General features: G+C 52.2%; 1 protein-coding gene across 3 annotated transcripts in view; it reads left to right on the top strand.

Annotated features, from left to right (window-relative positions):
- The window catches only part of LOC134359329 (solute carrier organic anion transporter family member 1C1-like), a 110544-nt gene that overhangs the window by 53454 nt on the left and 33463 nt on the right, over positions 1–23627 (top strand). For all 3 annotated transcript variants that reach the window (XM_063072398.1, XM_063072397.1, XM_063072395.1), the window contains exons 9-10: positions 8227–8391; positions 22727–22922. In XM_063072398.1, coding sequence (XP_062928468.1) covers positions 8227–8391; positions 22727–22922 — 361 coding nt within the window. The remainder of the gene's footprint in view (positions 1–8226; positions 8392–22726; positions 22923–23627) is intronic.

Genomic DNA, 23627 nt, shown 5'->3' with positions numbered 1-23627 from the left:
TGACCTGACCCACTCCACCCCAACCCACCCCGACCCACACCACTCCAAGACGATCCCGACCCACTCCACTTCCGACCCCGCTCCGACCCCTCCCCCACGCCACTCCAGCCCACTCCCGCTCCTCTCCAGTGCAACCCACTCCACGCCGCTGCAACCCCGCTCCAACTCCACTCCCAGCCCGCTCCCCCACTCCACTCCCACCCCTCCCCCACTCCACTCCCACCCCTCCCCCACTCCACTCCCACCCCTCCCCCAACTCCCACCCCACGCCAACTCACTCTACGCCACTCCACTCCACGCCGCTCCAGCCCACTCCACTCCCACCCCTCCCCCAAATCCACTCCCACCCCTCCCCCAAATCCACTCCCACCCCTCCCCCAAATCCACTCCCTCCCCTCCCCCACTCCACTCCCACCCCACGCCAACTCACTTCTCTCCACTCCAGCCCACTCCAACCCATGCCACGCCACTCCTCTCCACTCCCACACCTCCCACCCCACTCCTCTACGCTCCAACCCGCTCCATCCCAACCCTCTCCCACTCCGACCCGCTCCCGCTCCATCCCACTCTCACCACCACTCCACTCCGACCCGCTGCCACCCCACGCCGCTCTGACCCGCTCCATCCCGCTCCCGCTCCCTCCCGCTCCCACCCGCTCCCGCTCCCACCCACTCCACTCCAACCCACTCCACGCCACTCTCACACCTCCCACCCAACTCTGACACCACGCCAACCCACTCCTCTCCACGCCAACCCAACCCACTCCACGCCACGCCACTGCAACCCACTCCAACCCATTCCACTCCATCCCACTCTCACCACCACTCCACTCCGACCCGCTCCCACTCCAACCCGCTGCCACCCGACGCCGCTCTGACCCACGCGATCCCGACCTGCTCCATCCCAACCCTCTCCCACTCCGCTCCATCCCGCTCTCACCACCACACTTCTCCAACCCACTCCCACTCCAAACCACCCCACTCCCAGTCCAAACCACGCCAACCTACTCCTCTCCAACACACTCCTCTCTAAGTCAACCCCACCCCAAGCCAACCCCACTCCCTCCCACTCCGACCCACTCCCACTCCAACCCACCCCCATCCCCACTCCGACCCACTAAACCCCAACCCACTCCCACTCCATCACACTCCATCACACTCCAACCCCGCCCCACTCTGCCCCTCTCTGACCCCGACCCACACCACTCCAAGACAATCCCGACCCGCTCCACTTCCGACCGACTCCACTCCGCTCTGAACCACTCCCACTCGGCTCCCTCCCACTCTGCTCCCAGCCACTCCCACTCCGACCCCACTCCTCTCCAAGCCAAACCCACTCCCACCAACCCGCTCCAACTCCGCTCCTCTCCACTCCAACCCACTCCACACCACGCCACTGCAACCCGCTCCATCCCAACCCTCTCCCACTCCGCTCCGACCCACTCCGCTCCGCTCTGAACCACTCCCACTTGGCTCCCTCCCACTCGGCTCCCTCCCACTCCGCTCCCAGCCACTCCCACTCCGACCCCACTCCTCTCCAAGCCAAACCCGCTCCCACCAACCCGCTCCCACCAACCCGCTCCCACCAACCCGCTCCCACCAACCCGCTCCAACTCCGCTCCTCTCCACTCCAACCCACTCCACGCCACGCCACTGCATCCCACTCCACTCCACCGCACCCCACCCCACTCCAAACCACACCTAGCCACCCCACCCCGACCGACTCCACTCCGCTCCGACCCACTCCACTCCGACCCACCCCCACCCCCACTCCGACCCACTAAACCGCAACCCACTCCCACTCCATCACACTCCATCACAATCCAACCCCACCCCATTCCACAGCTCTCTGACCCGACCCACACCACTCCAAGACAATCCCGACACTCCACTCCCGACCCGCTCCAACCCCTCCACTCCATGCCGCTCCACGCCACCCCACTCCTACCCCTCACCAACCCACTCCACACCACTCCTAGCCACCCCACTCCCACCCCTCACCAACCCACTCCTTTCCAATTCTACTCCAACCCACTCCACGCCACTCCAACTCCACTCCAACCCACTCCACGCCACTCTCACACCTCCCACCCAACTCCCGCACCGACCCACTCCTCTCCGCGCCAACCCTCTCCGCGCCAACCCACTCCTCTCCAAGTCAATCTCACCCCCTCCCACTCCGACCCACTCACACTCCAACCCACCCCTACCCCCACTCCCACTCCATCACACTCCAACCCCACCCCTCTCTGACCCGACCCACTCCACCACACCCCACCCCGACCCACACCACTCCAAGACAATCCCGACAAACTCCACTCCCGACCCACTCCACCACACTCCACCCAACTCCCACGCCACGCCGCTCCAACCCCACTGCAACCCCTCTCCAACCCACCCCTCTCCAACCTACTCCACTTCAAGCCAACCCCACTCCCTCCCACCCTGACCCACGCCCACTCCGCTCCGACTCCACCCCCACTCCCACTCCGCTCCGACCGACTCCCACTCCGCTCCGACCGACTCCCACTCGGCTCCCACCCACTCCCACTTCGACCCACCCCACTCCAACCCCACTCCTCTCCAAGCCAACCCCACTCCAGCTGCACCCCACTCCAGCTCCAACTCCAACCCACTCCCGCTCCAACCTGCTCCACTCCCACTCCCACTCCCACTCCCACTCCAACCCATGCCACTCCCACCCCACTCCCACACTACGCCAACCCACTCCTCTCTACGCCACGCCACTTCAACCAATGCCACTCCATGCCACTCTCACACCTCCCACCCAACTCCTACGCCTCTCCAACCCACTCCACGCCTCTCCAAGTCAACCCCACCCCGAGCCAACCTCACTCCCTCCCACCCCGACCAACTCTACTCTGCTCCGACCCACACCCACTCCGCTCCACTCCGACCCACCCCGCTCCAGCTCCAGCTCCAGCTCCAACCCCAACCCCAACCGACTCCACTCCGCTCTGAACCATTCCCACTCCGCTCCCACCCACTCCCACTTCGACCAACTCCTCTCCAAGCCAACCACACCAACACACTCCAGCTCCAACACACTCCAGCTCCAACCCCAACCCACTCCACTCCCACCCCATGCCAAGTCAACCTACGCCACGCCAACCCACTCCTCTCTTCACGCCACGCCACTCCTCTCCACTCCACGCCACGCCACTGCAACCCACTCCTTTCTGCTCCATCCCAACCCGCTCCATCCCACTCTCACCACCACTCCACTCCGACCCGCTGCCACCCCACGCCGTTCTGATCCGCTCCATCCGACTCCGCTCCATCCGACTCCCGCTCCGACCCACTAAACCGCAACCCACTCCATCACACTCCAACCCCGCCCCACTCCACCCCTCTCTGACCCGACGCACTCCACCCCACCCCAACCCACACCGCACCAAGACAATCTCGACAAACTACACTCCACTCCCGCTCCGCTCCCACCCCAACCAACTCCACCCCAACTCTCTCCACGCCACTCCAACCCACTCCACACCACTCTCACACCTCCCACCCAACTCCCACACCACGCCAACCTGCTCCTCTCAGCTCCTCGCCGCTCCTCTCCGCTCCACGCCGCTCCATCCCACTCTCACCACCACTCCACTCTGACCCGCTGCCACCCCACACCGCTCCGACCCACGCCATCCCGACCAGCTCCATCCCGACCTGCTCCATCCCGACCCTCTCCCTCTCCGCTCCATCCCGCTCCATCCGACTCCACTCCATCCCACTCTCACCACCACACTTCTCCAACCCACTCCCACTCCCACTCCAAACCATGCCAACCTACTCCTCTCCAACCCAACCCAACCCCACCCCAAGCCAACCCTACTCCCTCCCACTCCGACCCAACCCCACTCCGACCCACTAAACCCCACCCACTCCCACTCCATCACACTCCAACCCCGCCCCACTCCGCCCCTCTCTGACCCGACCCACTCCACCCCAACCCACCCCGACCCACACCACTCCAAGACAATCCCGACCCACTCCACTTCCGACCCCGCTCCGACCCCTCCCCCACGCCACTCCAGCCCACTCCCGCTCCTCTCCAGTGCAACCCACTCCACGCCGCTCCAACCCCGCTCCAACTCCACTCCCACCCCTCCCCCACTCCACTCCCACCCCTCCCCCAACTCCCACCCCACGCCAACTCACTTCTCTCCACTCCAGCCCACTCCACTCCACTCCCACACCTCCCACCCCACTCCTCTACGCTCCAACCCGCTCCATCCCAACCCTCTCCCGCTCCGACCCGCTCCCGCTCCATCCCACTCTCACCACCACTCCACTCCGACCCACTGCCACCCCACGCCGCTCTGACCCACGCCATCCTGACCCGCTCCATCCCGACTCTCTCCCACTCCGCTCCAACCCACCCCGCTCCAACCCACCCCACTCCTCTCCACCCCTCTCCACTCCCTCCCACTCACACTCTGACCCACCCCCACCCCCACTCCGACCCACTAAACCGCAACCCACTCCCACTCCATCACACTCCAACCCCGCCCCACTCCACCCCACCCCGACCCACACCGCACCAACTCCACTCCCGACCCACTCCACTCCTGACCCGCTCCCTCCCGCTCCCACCCACCCCACTCCACTCCAACCCACTCCACGCCACTCTCACACCTCCCACCCAACTCTGACACCACGCCAACCCACTCCTCTCCACGCCAACCCAACCCACTCCACACCACTCCAACCCACGCCACGCCACTGCAACCCACTCCAACCCGCTCCACCCCAACCCTCTCCCACTCCGCTCCAACCCACTCCAACCCATTCCACTCCATCCCACTCTCACCACCACTCCACTCCGACCCGCTCCCACTCCAACCCGCTGCCACCCCACGCCGCTCTGACCCACGCGATCCCGACCTGCTCCATCCCAACCCTCTCCCACTCCGCTCCATCCCGCTCTCACCACCACACTTCTCCAACCCACTCCCACTCCAAACCACCCCACTCCCAGTCCAAACCACGCCAACCTACTCCTCTCCAACACACTCCTCTCCAAGTCAACCCCACCCCAAGCCAACCCCACTCCCTCCCACTCCGACCCACTCCCACTCCAACCCACCCCCATCCCCACTCCGACCCACTAAACCCCAACCCACTCCCACTCCATCACACTCCAACCCCGCCCCACTCCGCCCCTCTCTGACCCCGACCCACACCACTCCAAGACAATCCCGACCAGCTCCGACCCCTCCCCCACTCCACGCCGCTCCAGCCCCGCTCCAGCCCCGCTCCAACCCCTCCCCCACCCCTCCCCCACCCCAGGCCAACTCACTCCTCTCCACTCCACGCCACTCCCACATCTCCCACCCCACTCCTCTCCGCTCCGACCCGCTCCATCCCGACCCTCTCCCACTCCGCTCCGACCCGCTCCATCCCGACCCTCTCCCACTCCGCTCCGACCCGCTCCATCCCGACCCTCTCCCACTCCGCTCCGACCCGCTCCATCCCGACCCTCTCCCACTCCGCTCCGACCCGCTCCATCCCGACCCTCTCCCACTCCGCTCCGACCCGCTCCATCCCGACCCTCTCCCACTCCGCTCCGACCCTCTCCCACTCCGCTCCGACCCTCTCCCACTCCGCTCCATCCCGACCCTCTCCCACTCCGCTCCGACCCTCTCCCACTCCGCTCTGTCCCACTCTCACCACCACTCCTCCCCACTCCCAGTCCTCCCCACTCCAACCCACTCTCACTCCCACGCCAACCCACTCTCACTCCCACGCCAACCCACTCTCACTCCCACGCCAACCCACTCTCACTCTCACTCCCACTCCCACTCCAACCCTCTCCCACTCCCGCTCCATCCCGACCCTCTCCCACTCCCGCTCCATCCCGACCCTCTCCCACTCCCGCTCCGACCCTCTCCCACTCCCGCTCCATCCCACTCCCACTCCCGCTCCAACCCACTCCCACTCCCGCTCCAACCCACTCCCACTCCGCTCCAACCCACTCCCACTCCTCTCCATCCCACCCCACTCCTCTCCCTCTCCAATCCAATCCAACCCCACCCCACTCCACTCCAAGTCATCCCCACCCCAAGCCAACCCCTCTCCCTCCCACTCCGACCCACTCCCACTCCGACCCACCCCCAACCCCACTCCGACCCAAACCCACCCCGACCCCCTCCCACTCCATCACACTCCATCATACTCCAACTCCGCCCCACTCTGACCCGACCCACTCCACCTCATAAGAGGCAATCCCGACCCACTCCACTCCTGACCCACCCCGCCCCAACTCCACCCCGCCCCAACTTCACCCCAACCCACTCCCACTCCAACCCCCTCCAACCAACTCCACTCCCAATCCTCTCCACTCCCACTCCACACCAAACCACTCCACTCCCACCCCACACCAAACCACTCCACTCCAACCCAAGTCCGTCCGTCCATCCCACTCCCCCTCCCTCTTCCCCCTCCCCCTCCCTCTTCCCCCTCCCCCCTCCCTCTTCCCCCTCCCCCCCTCCCTCCCTCTTCCCCCTCCCCCCCTCCCTCTTCCCCCTCCCTCTTCCCCCTCCCATGCAGCCTGGCCACTCTGTTTTAGTTACCCCTCCTTTTATTTGTCCCTGCCAATTATCTCAAGTACTCATTCCCTCTAATCAACTAATCAACACTCTGTTTAACCCTTCAGTTGCCCTCCACATGCTCTTTTTTTAAAGCACAGTCACCTGAGCTGCTTCCCAGCACTCGGCGCTCTCCAGAGGCTCTCGCTCCTCCTCCTGCTGCAACCGTTCCTCCATCACACTGTCCCTTAAAGGAAAATTTGTGTGTATGTGTATGTATATATGTATATATGTGTATGTATATATATGTGTGTGTGTGTATAAATATATATATAATTATATATTAAAAATATATACTCACACACCTACCACTTGGCTCATCAATCCTGCTCCAACATTTAATAGAATCGTCACCAATATGATGATAATCTTAACTCCATATTGTTGCTAACCCACTGTAAATTTTACATATCAATAATCTCTCCAATTTTGCTGTAAAAATGATGGTCCTGTTTCCACTGCCTTTTAAGACTTCCAATGACCTACTAATTTCACCCTTAACCAGATGAACCCTTGTATTTAAATAGTGGCCCCTAATTCCAGATTATCCTGCGGAAGGGAACATCCTCTCCACATCTGAACTTTCAAGTTTAGTGTGGAGGTCCAACCCATTTAAGGTAAGGTTCTTTTACTTCAAAGAAAAATTCCTAAATGGGTGTTCTACAAAAGAAAACAAAATGCCTTTGTTTCCTGCCGAAAGGTTCAAAGAGTAAAGGATTTCTCATGCCTCCCACTGCCTTTCTATGCTGTCATAGCTGATCTTTTACCTCAATACCACGTTTCTCCAATAACTCCATACCTATTGACCCCATTTCTGACCAAAGCCTTTTTAAATACAGATTCATTTGCTTATCACATGTACCATCGACACATATAGTGAAATGCATTGTTTGCATTAACACCCAACACAACCTAATGGGGACAGCCAGCAAGTGTGCAGACACCAATGTAGCATACCCCCATTGCTCAGTAAAACAAACCAAAACAGAACTATTAACAAAGCCACAGCAGCAAACCAAGCCCCTTCCTCCCACCCACCTGTGCTCGTACACAGGCTTCCAATCCCAGGACAGCTGTCTTCAGTCTCCAGGGTTCACAGATTAATAACCTTTCACAAAATACTAACCTATTAATCTGTCTTAAATATTCTCAGTGACTGAGCCTTCATGTTCATTGTGGAAGGAGAATTGCCTCCATTACATGAAGAAGTTTGTTCACATCCCCATCTTGAGTGGCTGACCCCTTTATTTTGTGATCACTGATTCTAAACAGCCCAGTCATCAACTCTGCATTAACCCCATTGAGCCCATCGAAAATTCCCTATGTTTGTTTCTTTGCTTCTCATTTTTCTAAGCTCAAAAGATTTCCAACCTAGTTTCCTCAGTGTTTCCCAATAATAATGAATGTTTAAGGAAAGTACTGCTCCAGAACAGATGCAACTCAGGAAATGGGATTTAGGCACAGGATAACTTCCCTTCTTGTCTGAACTGACATGTTTGTCAGCAAGTTTAAAAATGGGCATAGGCAAATAATATTTAGAGCATTTGTTTCTGAAATGCATAGAATATGTTAAAACTAAGCATCATTATACTGACATTTATATTTTGTCTTTTTGCCAGGTTTTATTTCATCAATAAAATCACTGATTACCAACCATATCTTTGCCCTGTATTTGTTGTCGATGGTCCTGCAAAGCAACTCCATAGTTGGCTTGATAACCTATAAAGCCAAGTTTATTGAGCAACACTATGGACAGTCGGCATCAAAGTCCAACTTCGTAATCGGTTTGTATCTTTTTTTCATGGCTAATGAAAAATTAGTTTGCTTTTCACTGTGTAGAACTTCTCCATGTTGAGCAGCACTTGGAGGAGGCGTTGAGGGTGGCAAGAGTACAGAATGTACTCTGGGTGGGGGACTTCAATGTCCATCACCAAGAATGGCTTGATAGTACCACCACAGACTGAGCTGGTCAGGCCCTACTGGACAGAGCTACTAGTCTGGGACTACAGCAGATGGTGAGGGAGCCAACAAAAGGGAAAACCACACTTGACCTCATTCTCACCAACCTGCCTGCCATGGAAGCAGCTGTCCACGACAGCATTGGTAGAAGTGACCCCCACACAGTACTTGTGGAGACTAAATCCTGTCTCCACATTGAAGAAGCCCTCCACTGCGTTGTGTGGCACCACCACCATGATAAATGGGATAGATATCGAACAGATCTAGCAGCCCAAGTCTGGGCATCTATGAGGTGCTGTGGGCCATCAGCAGCAGCAGACTTGTACTCCACTATAATCTGTAACCTCATGGCCCGGCATATCCCCCACTCTAACGTTACCACCAGGCAGGGGATCAACCCTGGTTTAATGAAGAGTGCAGGAAGTCATGCCGAGAACAACGCCAGGCATACCTCAATATGAGGCGTCACCCTGGTGAAGCCACAATACAGGACTGCTTGCATGCCAAACTCCATAAGCAGCAAGTAATAGACAGAGCTAAGGAGTCCCATAACCAGCAGATCAGATCTAAGCTCTGTGGTCCTGCCACATTCCGTCATGAGTGGTGGTGGACAATCAAACAACTCACTGGAGGAGGAGACTCCACAAATATCCCCATCCTCGGTGATAGAGGAGCCCAGCACACCTGTGCAAAAGATAAGGCTGAGACATTTACAACAACTTTCAGTCAGAAATTCGGAGTAGATGATCCAGCTCAGCCTCCTGCAGAAGTCCCCAGCATCCCAGATGTCAGTATGCAGCCAATCCAATTCACTCCGCATGATATCAGGAAATGGCCAAAAGCACTGGATACTGCGAAGGCTATGGGCCCAGACCAAATCTCGACAATAGTCCTGAAGATTTAGAACTTGCTATGCCACTAGCTAAGCTGCTCCAGTACAGCTACAGCACCGGCATCTACCCGGCAATGTGGAAAATTGCCCAGGTATGTCCTGTACACAGGAAACAGGACAAGTCCAACCCAGCTAATTACTTCCCTATCAGCCTACTCTCAATCATCAGCAAGATAATGGAAAGGGTCATCACAGTGCTATTATGCAGCACCTACTCGGCAATAAATTGCTTACAAATGCCCAGTTTGGGTTCTGTCAAGGCCTTTCGGCTCCTGACCTCATCACCTCCTTGGCCCAAACATGGACCAAAGAGCTAAATACCAGAGGTGAGGTGAGAGTGATGATCCTCGACATCAAGGCAGCATTTGACTGAATATGGCCTCAAGGTGCCCTAGCTAAAATGGAGTCAATGGGAATTAGGGGGAAAACCCTCCTCTGGTTGGAGTCTTACCTGACACAAACGACGATGGTTGTGGTGGTTGGAGGTCAATCATCTCCTTCTCAGGGCATCACTGCAGGAGTTCCTCAGGGAAGTGTCCTAGGACCAACCATCTTCAGCTGCTATTGCAATGACCTTTCTTCCATCATCAGGTCAGAAGTGTGGTGTTCACAGATGACTGCACACTGTTCTGCTCCATTCATGCCTCCTCAGATAGTGAAGCAGTTCATACCCAACTGCAGCAGGACCTGGACAATATCCCGGCTTGGGCTGACAAGTGGAAAGCAATATTCAAGCCATGCAAATGCTAGGCAATGACCATCTCTGACAAGAGAGGCTCTGACCATCGTCTCTTGATATTCAGTGGCATCACCATCACCGAATTCCCTACTATCAACATCCTGGGGGTTAACATTGACAGGAAACTGAACTGGTCTAGACCTATAAACGCTGTGGCTACCAGAACAGGTCAAAGGCTAGGAATCCTGTGGCGTGTAACTCGCCTCCTGACTCCCCAAGCCTGTCCACCGTCTACAAAGCTCAGGTCAGGAGTGTAATGGAATACTCGTCTGGATGAGTGTAGCTCTATCAACACTTAAGAAGCCTGGCACCATCCAGTACAAGGAAGCCCCTTCCACAAGCATCCAATCCCTCCACCATCTATGAACAGTTGCAGCAGTGTGTACTATCTACAAGATGCACTGCAAGTTCTTAAGGCAGCACCTTCCAGACCCATGACTACTACCATCTAGAAGGACGAGAACAGCAGATACCTGGGAACACCACCACTTGGAAATGCCCCTCCAAGTCACTCACCATCCTAACTTGGAAACATATTGCCATTCTTTCATTGTCGCTGGGTCAAAATCATGGAATTCCCTCCCCGACAGCGCTGTGGGTGTACCTACACCTCTGGGACTGCAGTGGTTCAAGAAGGCAGCTCGTCACCACCTTCTCAAGGGCAACTAGGGATGGGCAATAATTGCTGGCTTAGCTGGTGATGCCCCCATCCTGTAAATGAATAAATTTTTTAAAGATGGTGAAAGGCCTTGATAGAGTGGATGTGGAGGGGATGTTTCTTCTGATGGGAAAGTCTGCAACCAGAGGACAGAATAGTGGTGTCCTTTTAGAACGGAAATGAGGAGGAATGTCTTTAGCCAGAGTGGTAAATCTGTGGAATTCTTTGCTACAGGCTGTTGTGGAGGCCAAGTATTTATGTATATTTAAGGCAGAGGTTGATGGATTCTTGATTGGTCCAGGCATGAGAAGGCAAGAGATTGGGGCTATGAAGCACCTTCAATTACTCCAAAAGACTGAGGTTTGGTAAAATACTGAAAGGCTTTTATTCGCTGTACAATGCGACCTCCACAGTGAGTGTCTGCCCCCGGACTGAGGGAGAGGGGCAAGGCGAACACCTTTATACGGGACCCTGTGGGAGGAGCCACAGGCGCAGCCAGCAGAGGGGTGTGTCCAGACAGGTAACCAAGTTACAACATATATACATGGTTTACCACATTCACCCCTCCTTTTTTTCCAAAAAGAGTCCCGCGGGGTGAAGTGACCGACAATATTTACAAGAAGTATATTTACAGGTTAAGTCTATCAGGCGGTCGAGTCCGTCGCTGTGATCGACGTAGCACCGGCGGTGATTGCACCGGCGATGGCGGTTGTGCTGGCTCCGGCCTGACTTGACGTGTCAGCACGTTAGACGTCGGTAATCCCTCGTGCGTGTGCGTCGCGCCCGGTATGGGAGTGTCGTGTGGTGTCTGTATAGGGTTTGGGGTGCACGGTGTCTTGTAGGTACATACATTGGTGGGTACGGGGTTAATAGTCACCACGGAGTGTTCAGGGTAGGGGCCCGGTGCTCCTGCGGGTGCCAGGTCGCGGATGGAGACCGTGTCCTCCCGCCCATCAGGTAAAACCACTTGGGCATACTGGGGGTTCGCATGAAGTAAGTGAACCCTCTCGACCATCGGGGAGTATTTATTGCTCCTCGCATGTTTCCGGAGCAGCACTGGCCCCGGGGACGTCAGCCAAGTTGGTAGGGTGGTTCCAGTGGTCGATTTTCTGGGAAAAGGAAAGAGCCGCTCATGAGGGGTGGCATTGGTGGCTGTGCATAACAGGGAGCGGATGGAGTGGAGTGCCTCGGGAAGGACCTCCTGCCAGCGGGAGACCGGCAGTCCCTTTGACCTGAGGGCTAAGAGTGTGGCTTTCCACACTGTGCCATTCTCCTTCTCTACCTGTCCATTCCCCCGGGGATTATAGCTCGTGGTCCTACTGGTTGCAATTCCCCTAGCCAGTAGATATTGGCACAGCTCGTCACTCATAAATGAGGACCCTCTGTCACTGTGGATATAGCATGGGTATCCGAACAGAGTGAAGAGCTTGCGCAGGGCTTTTATAACTGACGTGGTAGTGGTGTCGGGGCAGGGGATGGCGAAGGGGAACCGCGAGTACTCGTCAATTACGTTAAGAAAGTACACATTGCGGTCGGTGGAGGGAAGGGAGCCCTTAAAGTCAACACTCAGTCGCTCAAAGGGGCGGGTGGACTTGATGAGTGGTGCCTTTTCGGGTCGGTAGAAGTGCGGTTTGCACTCTGCGCAGACTTGGCAGTCCCTGGTCATCATCCTGATCTCCTCAAGGGAGTAAGGCAGGTTCTGGGCTTTCACGGTGGAAAAGCCGGATGACTCCCGGGTGGCAAAGGTCTACATGTAGGGCGTATAGCCGGTCGATCTGCGCGCTGGCGCATGTTCCCCGGGATAGGGCATCGGAGGGCTCGTTGAGCTTCCCAGGCCTGTACATGATGTCATAGTTGTAGGTGGAGAGTTCGATTCTCCACCTCAGAATTTCATCATTTTTGATTTTGCTCCGCTGCTGATTATTAAACATGAACGCGACTGAGCGCTGGTCAGTTAGCAGGGTGAACCTTTTGCAGGCGAGATACTGCCTCCAGTGCCTTATAGCTTCCACTATGGCCTGGGCCTCTTTCTCTACCGCAGAGTGCCGAATTTCAGGGCCTTGAAGGGTACGGGAGAAGAACGCCACTGGTCTTCCTGCCTGGTTGAGGGTAGCAGCCAGCGCAAAGTCGGCGGCGTCACTCTCTACTTGGAAGGGAATGGCCTCATCCACCGCATGCATTGCTGCTTTGGCAATGTCCCCTTTTATGCGGTTGAAGGCCGCGTGGGCCTGGGCAGAGAGGGGGAATGTGGTGGACTTGACCAGGGGGCAGGCCTTGTCTACATAGTTAGAGACCCATTGGGCGTAATATGAAAAGAAGCCCAGGCACCTTTTGAGGGCCCTGAGGGTATTGGGAAGAGGGAGTTCCAACAAGGGGCGCATACGGTCGGGGTCAGGGCCAATGACTCCATTCTCCACGACACACCGAAGGAGAGCAAGTCGGGTGGTCCCAAATACACACTTGTCCTTGTTATAGGTGAGGTTGAAAGATTTGACTGCTTGGAGAAATTTTTGGAGGTTGTTGTCGTGATCCTGCTGGTCATGACCGCAGATGGTGATGTTATCCAGATATGGGAACATGGCCCTCAGTTGGCATTGGTCCACCACCCGGTCCATTGCCCTCTGGAAGACAGATACACCATTCGTGACACCAAAGGGGACGCGCAGGAATTGATAAAGCCTGCCGTCTGCCTCGAAGGCAGTGTAAGGGCGGTCCTCCCGGCGGATGGGGAGCTGATGGTAAGCGGATTTTAGGTCTATGGTCGAGTACACCTTGTACCGTGCTATCTGATTGACCATATCCGCGATGCGGGGTAGAGGGTACGCGTCGAGCTGCGTGAACCTATTGATGGTCTGGCTATAGTCCACGACCATCCTATTCTTCTCCCCGTTCCGAACAACCACCACCTGCGCCCTCCAAGGACTTGTGCTTGCCTCAATGACCCCCTCCCTGAGCAACCGCTGCACCTCCGACTTAATGAAAGCTCTGTCCCCCGCGCTGTACCTCCTGCTTTTAGTTGTCACGGGTTTACAGTCGGGGGTCAGGTTGGTGAACAGCGGTGGGGGAGGGATCCTGAGGGTGGAGAGGCCACAAGTGTCGGTAGTGTGGCAGTTGGCATGGTGTTGGGTGGGATGCGCGGGTCGGTGTGTGTGTGTGTGTGATCAGTAGCAGGGTACGTGACATATCTCTACAAAACGGGATTTATGTCAGTAATTGTCGGGAGGGGCCCATCATACTTCATTGTCACGCTTTTCAGGTGGCTCTGGAAGTCCAACCCCAAAAGCACAGGGGCACACTGTTGAGGCAAGACCAGTAACGTAAAGTCCCGATATTCTGTGCCCTGCACCACTAGCGTCGCTGTACAACCCCCCCGGATGTCTGTTGTATGCGACCCGGAGGCCATGGTGACCCTCCGACTTACCGGCCGTATCACGAGTCCACAATGCTGCACCGTGGCCGGGTGAATAAAACTCTCCGTGCTGCCTGTGTCAAACAGGCAGCTTGTCCTGTGCCCCTCCACCAGGATGTCCATCATTGACCTTGCGAGCTGGTGGGGAGCGCTTCGGTCGAGGGTCACGGAAGCCAGGGTGGGGTCGCTGTCTTGGTCCGACGCGGTGGGATGGCCCGTGAGCACCCATTGGTCGTAGGCGGTGGGAGGTGGCGCCGAACAAGATGGCCACCCCCATGTCTCGCACGTGGTGGCGGCATGCAGGGAAGATGGCGGCCCCAATGCCTCGCACATGGTGGTGGCGTGCAGGGAAGATGGCGGCAGGCAAGATGGCGACCCCCACGTCTCGCACGTGGTGGCGGCGTGCAGGGAAGATGGCGGCCCCCATGTCTCGCACGTGGTGGCAGTGTGCAGGGAAGATGGCGACCCCCACGTCTCGCACGCGGCGCTGCTTGATCCCGCTCGCCGTTTTGACTTACAGACCTTGGCGAAGTGGCCCTTCTTTCCGCAGCTGGAACAGGTAGCTTGTCGGGCTGCGCAGCGTTTCCGGGGGTGCTTCTCCAGTCCGTAGAAGTAGCACTTCGCGGACTCATGACTGGCTGCAGCCGAGGTCGATTCGCCGGCGGGTTGCGGGGTCTGCGGCGCCCACAAGGCCATCGGGGGATCGCATGCCTGGAGAGCCTCGGAGTTATGCAGAGCGGCCTCCAACGTATCAGCCAGCTCCATCGCCGAACTTAGGGTAAGATCAGCTTTTTCCAGCAGCCGCTGGCGCACGTACACTGACCTGGTCCCCGTGACGAAGGCGTCTCTCACTAGGAGTTCTGCATGCTGCGCCGCCGTCAGCTCCTGGAAATTGCAGACCCGCACGAGTGTCTGTAGAGCCCGGACAAACTCAGCACTCGATTCCCCGGACCGTTGTTACCGTGTCGCTAAGCGATGCCGAGCATAGACGCTGTTTATCGGCCGCAGGTATTGTCTTTTGAGTGCGTTCATCGCGCCATCGTAGTTCGGCTGGTCTCTGATCAGCGAATAAACCCGTGGACTGACCCTGGAGAGTAGAACTCTGCGCTTCGCTACGGGGTCGGTCGCTTTAATCTCCTCTAGATACGCTTCGAAGCAGGTCAGCCAGAGTTCGAAAGCTTTTCCAGCGCCAGGCATTTGCGGATGGAGGTCTAATTTTTCTGGTCTCAGAGCCTGTTCCATGGTTTAAAACGTACAGCGAATAAAATTGAAGCACCTTCAATTACTCCAAAAGACTGAGGTTTGGTAAAATACTGAAAGGCTTTCATTCGCTGTACAATACGACCTCCACAGTGAGTGTCTGCCCCCAGACTGAGGTGGAGGGGCAAGGCGAACACCTTTATAAAGGACTCTGTGGGAGGAACCACGGGGGCAGTCAGCAGAGGGGTGTGTCCAGACAGGTAACCCAGTCACAACATATATACATGGTTTACCACAGGCTAAGAGGAAAATTGGATCAACCTTGATGAAATAGCAGAACATACTCAATGAACCAAATGGCCTAATTCTGCTCCTATATCTTATGGCCTCATAACAGTGCTTCAAGCTTGTCAGTACACGGTTATTCTGTGCTCTCAATAAACATCTCTGAACCAGCTCTGTGCTACCTCCTATGAATACTTGCAGTAATTTTATCACATAGTATATGTTGCTCTACTGCTAGAAAATTGTAAATTAAACAATACTGCTGTAATTTCACAATATCAAGATGCTGATGAATGCTTTACGCATTCTCAGTGGCCGGTAAAATGAGACACAGCTACTAATTTTAAAGTAATACTGTTTTCCAGATACTCCACTTCCTTGCTTCCACACCATCAAAAATGGTACCTGACACAAGTATTTGCTTTATTTCACAAAATAACATGAGGAGCTGTGGCTTGAAAGAAAGCAAAGTGACAGAGCGATTGAAGCACGCAAGCCCCCCGACAATTTTTATAGCAGCACTAGTGAGAGTGTCCTGAACCAGATGCATCACTGACTGGTATGGGAATTCGGAATTAGAATCCCTTATTGCCTTTATGTAAAACGTACCAGAATTGATTGTGGTTCAGTGCTGAGCATAAAAACACAAGGACAATACCATAGCAGACAACACAATGGCAACCAATAATTTACAGGACAGTAATGCAGACAGCCATGAGTAAACATCAATTAGCACAAATACCAATAAATAAAACTTAAAATCAATGTTAACATATATGAACAGACCACATGATTACCAACAGAATAAGGAGAGCAGGAAAGGCCATTTAACAGATATTGTACAGGGATAGTTAGGGTATTACCCCTGAGTTTTGTTGAGAAGCTGGATAGCTACGGGAAAGACACTGCGAAGAGGACGTGTAGCTCTGGTGATGATGGAATTGTAGTGGCTCCCTGATCACAGTTTGACGAATAGGTGACTGCTAGGGTGGGTGGAGCTAGCAGCCATTTTTCCAACTCTCTTTCTCGCTTTGGTGAAGAGCAGGTCTTTTAATTCTGGTTGCTGACAGCCAATGATCCTCTCCGCTGAGTGAACCACTTTCTGCAACCTAACTTTTGGAGGGAGGAGGTGGTGGGAAACCAAACGGTGATAAAGGTGTTCACAACACTCCCACTGGTGGCTGTGTAATAATTCATCAGGGTACACCCTGAGATGTTAAGTTTTCTAAGTTGGTATAGGAAGGACGACCTCTGCTGGGCCTTCCTAGTAATGAGCATAATGTGCTTGTCCCACTTCAATGTATTGGCAATGGTAGTCCCCAAGAATTTAAATTACTTGACCACAGACAGCCTCACCATTAATTTCCAAGGGGAGGCAGGTAGGGGTTGTCAGCAGAAGCCAATCCTCATTTCCACCATCTTAATAGCATTATGCTCCAAGTTGTTACGAGCACTCCATGCTGCAAGACGGTCTACTTTGACAGCAGATCACATCATTATTAGAGATGAGCCCAACTAATCCTAGTCTGAATGCAAGACCCTACAAAGCATTGTGCGGACTGCTGAGAGGATAATTGGGGTCTCTCCTCCACACATCCGAGATGTATCAGGAGGATCTCGAGGCTCTCTCCCATCTGTCCCACAATCTCTTTGACCCCCTACCATCAGGCAAGATATAACATACCACTAGGACAAGGTCTGCTAGGATGGGAACCAGCTTCTTCCTCCAGGCTGTGAGACTACTGAGTGCCGGGCCACCACCCGGGTCTCATCACATATGAAGCATCAGTAGCTGTTATACGGTTTACTTTCTGACTTGTATTGTAAATGCACCTTATGCCAAATGTTAATCTTATGGAATATATTTTTTTATTTGTTAAGTTTTTGTGGTAACATTACTTTGTGTTGTTTGTGAGTTGTATGAACTGTTGTTTACCTTAGTCATTTGGTGGTATGGATGTATACGGTTGAATGACAATAAACTTGAATAAACAATTTTGGGAAAGTAAGAATATTTAATCAAATCCATATCCTTAACAGTTAAATATAGTGGTGTAGCTTGAATTTCCCAAGGACTAATGTGCTGCAGCTATTGTCAGTATCAGACTTATTATCACCAGCACGTGTCGTGAAATTTGTTAACTTAGCAGTAGCAGTTCCATGAAGAAAAAAAAGAAAAAGAAAATCATTTACAGTATATGTGTATTGAATAGATTAAAATGGTGCAAAAACAGAAATAATATATACTTAAAAAGTGAGGTAGTGTTCATGGGTTCAATTTCCATTCAGGAATCGGATGAGAGAGGGGAAGAAGCTGTTCCTGAATCGCTGAGTGTGTACCTTCAGGCTTCTGTACCTCCTACCTGATGCTAACAGTGAGAAAAGGGCATGCCCTGGGTGCTGGAGGTCCTTAATAATGGACGCTGGCTTTCTGAGACCCCGCTCCCTGATGATGTCCTGGATAATTTGTAGGCTAGTGCCCAAGATGGCGCTGACTAGATTTACAACCTCCTGCAGCTTCTTTCAGTCCTGTGCAATAGCCCCTTTCCCCCCCCCCACCCCCATACAGTGATGCAGCCTGTCGGAATGCTTAATAATAAATTACTGTTAAGTGAAATGTATTTTTAATTGGATTTTGGAGTTTTAAATCTATGGTTGTAAATCAATTTTGACTTTTCAATTCCTACACATTAATTTCTGTAATACGGTACTCGAACAAGAAAGACAGAAGGCCATCTGTACAGATAGGTACCAGTGTTGAACAGTAGATGACAGTGCAGTAACATAAATGTGACTGGCTGGGTTTTGTGCTTTGGACGTGAGCAATAAAATCTGGGGCTGTTATAAAGACAAATAAAGCGGAAAGCATACAGCTGAAATAAGTGCGTGTTGTACCAGCCAGAGCTGTGGGAGTGATGCATGGAGGGACCAGTGCTATCTGTGTCGCCCAAGGAAGTTTTTTTAAAATTTGCCTTCATTAATTGCTTCCAGTTAGAGTATTGGATGCAGTTTTGGTTGCCTCTGTATAGTGAGGACATGATTGCTACGGAGAGGGTGCAGAGTAGATTCACCAGGATGTTGTCTTGAATGGATTGTGTTATAAAGAGTATCGATCGATTTAGGTGTGTTTTCCTTGGAGTGGGAGTGGAGAAGGCTGAGGATGTACCTTACAGAAGTGGAATAAGTGCAAATATACCCAGTGGCCACTTCATTCGGTACCTCCTTCCCCCTGATAAAGTGGTCCCTGAGTGTTTGTTCATGGACTTCTGCTGCTGCAGCCCATCCACATCAATGCTCAATGTGTTGTGTATTTGGAGATGCTCTTCCGCACACTACTGCTGTAAGGTGTGGTCGCCTTCCCGTCGGCTTGAACCAGTCTGACCATTCTCCTCTCATTAACAAGGCATTTTCACCCACAGACCCGTTCATCATTCTGTGTGAAGATCCCATGAGATCAGTAGTTTCTGAGGTACTCAAACTATGCTGTCTAGCACCAACAATCATTTCACAGACAAATTTACTTAGATTGCATTTTTTCCCTATTCTGATGTTCCCTATTCTCCTCTCCATCTAATAAAGTATACAGTTGTAAACTTTTCCTCATAACAGAAGTCCCTATAACCGGAGATAAAGATAAAGAGGTTTAGAGATGATCACAAACACAAGAAAGTCCGCACTTGCTGGAAATCCAAAATAACACACAAAATGCTGGAGGAACTCAGCAGCTCAGGCACCTTGTATGGGAAAGAATAAACAGTCAGGCATCACAGCCTGCAGGTTCACCTCCAGGTAGTGTGTCATTCTGGCTTGGGAATGTATCACTGGTGCTCCATCACTGAATCGAAATCCTGGGGATCTTTGTCTAACAGTGTTGGGATATTGTAACTGAGCAAGAAAACAGCTCATCGCTGCCTTCCCAAGGGCAGTTGGTGACAGACAATAAATGCACTCCTTGCTGATTACTTCAGAGCTCAGTACTGAATACAAAGCATTTTTGCTTGCTTGCTTCAATATATTCATGTAGTTTTTAAATACCTCTCTCTGCGGTATTTGGAGCCTGCTTTGCTCTAGGTGATGCTCCTTGGTTGGTGAGGATGAAAGTGGGGAGGGAGGGTGAGGACTGCTCAACTCATTCAGTCTTTTGGAGCGACCTAGACCAGGACTGGGTTGGATAGTCCAGTCAGTGGGCTGAATTCAGGATGATCTGGCCAAGTGCTCCCATGCAGGAGGGACAGCGTAGCGAGCAGTATGAGGTTGGCTAGAATTAGAGAGGAGTGAAGATTTATAACAGCTGTCTGAGGATGTAGGCCTGGGAACTGAATGGTGCATAGAATCAGGGTTAATATCTTTCCATCCCTGCACTAGAGCAGTGAAAAAGAAGGGGTGCAGCTGTGAATGAGGGGAAAAAATACCTCCTGAGATCATCACTAAGCAATCCACGTAAATGAGGTAAGAGGCAAATGAAAGAGTCATGGTCCAGTTCAGCAATCTAGGAGCTTACCAAGTGACGAACACTCAGCCCAGTACATCACAGACACATTCCTTCAGACCATCCACAGCATCTACATGAGGTGCTGCCTCCAGAAGGCAACAAGTATCATCAAAGATTGCCGCAAATTCATTCCATGCCACCTTCTCACAGCCGCCATCAGGGAGGAGGTACGCAGCCAAAACCCTACACCACCAAGGTCAAACATAGCTACGTCCCTTCAGCCATCTACAGAGCAAATGATTAGCTTTATTTGCCATATATTCATCAAAACGTACAGTGGAATGTGTTGTCTGCGTCAATCAAATCAGCAAGTATTTGTTTTGAACCCACACATGTCACCATACTTCTGGTGTGCATGTGCACAACTCACTAACCTTAACCATGTGTTGTTTTTTTTTTGGAATGTGGGGAAAAATCCAGAGTACCTGGAGGGCTCACACAGTCACACGGGAAAATGGACAAATTCCTTACAGACTGCGGCGGGAACCGAGCCCTGATCTTACAGCTGCCACAGTAAAGCACTGCACCGAACACTGTCCCACCATGCCGCACACAGTATAGCAACACTGTTCCCAGTTTGCTCCACAATGGACATTTTTTTTGTTCTAATTGTTTTTTTTTCCTCTTGTAAAATTTTGTGTAACTTGTTCCTCTTGTGAATGTTGTGTATCTGAGGCTATAATATGTAATTTGTGTGTATGTGTATAAATAACATTTCCCAAGATAATGGAAGTTTTGAAGTGCTATAGGATCTTTTTTGCATCCACCCAGACCTCACACATGGCCTTAATATTTAATATCTCAACCAAAAGATAGAGCTTTAATATAGGGCTTGTTCAGTATTCGCCAGCAAAGACTTTTATACTTGCAAGTTTTAATTTTTCTTGACATAATCTTGTAAGAATTCATTAAAATGATTTTTCCATGTGGCTTTAAGGAAGCAAACAGAAGATGTATCAATCCACATGCATCTTCTTGATCTCCCATTTACGCCTCTTCTCCCTGCCCTTCCTTCCACTCATTGACACTGGAAGTGAGTGCAGGCCAGAATGTGAGGCATGAACCATAGGTGGAGTGTGCATATTGTCTTGTATACTGCAAAAGAGATAATACATGCAGACATCCCACCCTGCAAAATCTCATTTCAGGGAGGCAGCACCATCAATTTGCGGGAGACTTCCGGGAGAGGTGGGATGTCTGCAACAGAGTAGCAACTTAGCAGCTAACCAGCTAGTTTAAATAATGTTAGCTATGCTAATGAACGAATGACACCTGTTAAACTCACCACAACACGTCTTTTACAGTCTTAACCCACCATGGGCAATAGAATAGTCACTGTTGCAAACAGTGCAGTGAGCAACACTGTCATTATTTTGACCCATATTAGGCAGGAGTACACTTTAGTGTAGTCTGGGGTGACGTACGTTTTATATTTTTTTGGAACACTCCGCCATGGCGCGCTCTCGCTTGCTTTCTCTCGCGCTCTCTCTCTCTCCCGCTTGCGTGCTCTCACTTGCTTGCTCTCTCGCGCTCTCTCTCTCCCGCTCGCGCGCTCTCGCTTGCTTGCTCTCTTGCGCTCTCGCTTGCTTTCTCTCGCGTGCGTGTGCTCTCTTGTGGTCGCTCCCGCGCTCTCTCTTGCTTTCTTTCACTCGTTCGCTCTCAAAAAAATTGATTTCCGTGATATTGTATATAATTTGCGGGCATCAGGGAGCCACTATTCATCTGCGGGAGACTCCCAGAACTTCCGGGAGAGGTAGAATGTCTGATATATGTGACCCAGTCACTGAATATGTTCAAAGTAGGAATCAACAAACATTGAAGGTATTGAAGGATGTGGAGTTGCTGTGGCAAAGGGGTGCGATGAAAGTGCTTGGAATCTTGTCAAATAGTAGAGCAAGTGCAAGGAGCTGGATTGCTTTGGTTCCTCACGTCCTAATGCCCTAGGGGTCCTGCGATTTGATGTAGTATTGTCTCACATTAGCAGCTTCCAGATAACAAGAATATATTCAGATTTGGTTTGATAATTCTCCTCCTAACATTACAAGCATGTTGATAAATTAATTCTCTGGCAACCTTTGATTGCTAACTTAAGGATCATACACCCATTTGATATGCACAGTACCTTTTAAAGCAGATCTTGGATTGGATCGGGTCATACTCCAGTCACTAGGGACCATGTGATGTGAAATTTCTCCTTGAAAGTGGGCAAGAGGTGTGTTGTGTTGCAGGAGGAATTTGATTAGAATTTTTTTATTACACACAGATCTTGTACGCAATGAACAAGTAGTAGGAGATTCAGTGGTGATTTCACAAAATAATTCTTATTAAGGTTTATTGACATTAAAAAATTCTCCCACTATAGAAAGGAATGCAAGAATGATAGTGAGAACTCTTTCACAATGAGCCAAGAGACAACTTCCTATGGTGTAAGTTGAGTCAAGTAGTCTGAGAAATTTTGTACATTTCACTATTTTTATTCTTTCAGGACTCATAAACATCCCTGCAGTGTGCCTTGGAATTTTCTTTGGTGGTTTGGTGATGAAAAGATTCAAAATGAATATTATTCAAGCTGTAAAGATGTGCATTTGCTGCGGTACCTTGGGTTGGTTACTGTCACTCACCTACTTTGGAATGGGCTGTGAGAATTCTCACGTGGCTGGTTTAACCGTCTCCTATGAAGGGTGAGTCCTAATTTACTGGACTACAGGTCGACCTTCACTAATCCGACTACCTGTAATCCAGTTCCTTCGATAATACGGCACTGATTATGCTTAATATGATCCTTCTATAATTCGGCATTTTCACTAATCCGGCACTCCTCAGGTCCCAATGGTGCCTGATTAGTGAAGGTTAGCTATTGCTTAATGAGATCCTTCTGTAGTTCGGCATTTTCACTAATCCAGCATTCCTCCGGTCTCAATGGTGCTGGATTAGTGAAGGTCGACCTGTACTTGCAATTTTATTGTCTAATTTTACACAATATGTTTTGCTGAAAATTTAGTCCACTCCAGTTCAGTCCTGTGTGTTGATCCAATTGTTTAGAATCCTTTCTGCTGTCAGGCACTTGTAACAATGCGTGAGATCCCTCTTGCACCATTCCTTCTCTAAGGTAATTTTTCCAATTTGGACAATGATCCAAAAATGCCCAAATGCTCAGTTTCAAAGTAGTATCAAGCGGGGGAAGAAAAGATGTAAAACTCTTGTTGTGTATTTTCTTTTCATGTTCCTGACGTCATCAAACCTTTATGAGTGAGCAAGGTAACATCACTGCCTCATCTGCCGCCAAGGCACTGTGTACCTAGGATCCTACAGGAGAGCCAGTGACAGAGCAAATCAGTGTGGAGGGGGTCGATGTCTGCCATAGGCTCCAAGAATAAAATGTTTCT

Source organism: Mobula hypostoma, chromosome 20, assembly GCF_963921235.1.
Source record: "Mobula hypostoma chromosome 20, sMobHyp1.1, whole genome shotgun sequence".
Classification (NCBI taxonomy): Eukaryota; Metazoa; Chordata; class Chondrichthyes; order Myliobatiformes; family Myliobatidae; genus Mobula; species Mobula hypostoma.
The sequence above is the reverse complement of the archived record's forward strand: the minus strand, read 5'-3'. Positions and strand labels throughout refer to the sequence as shown.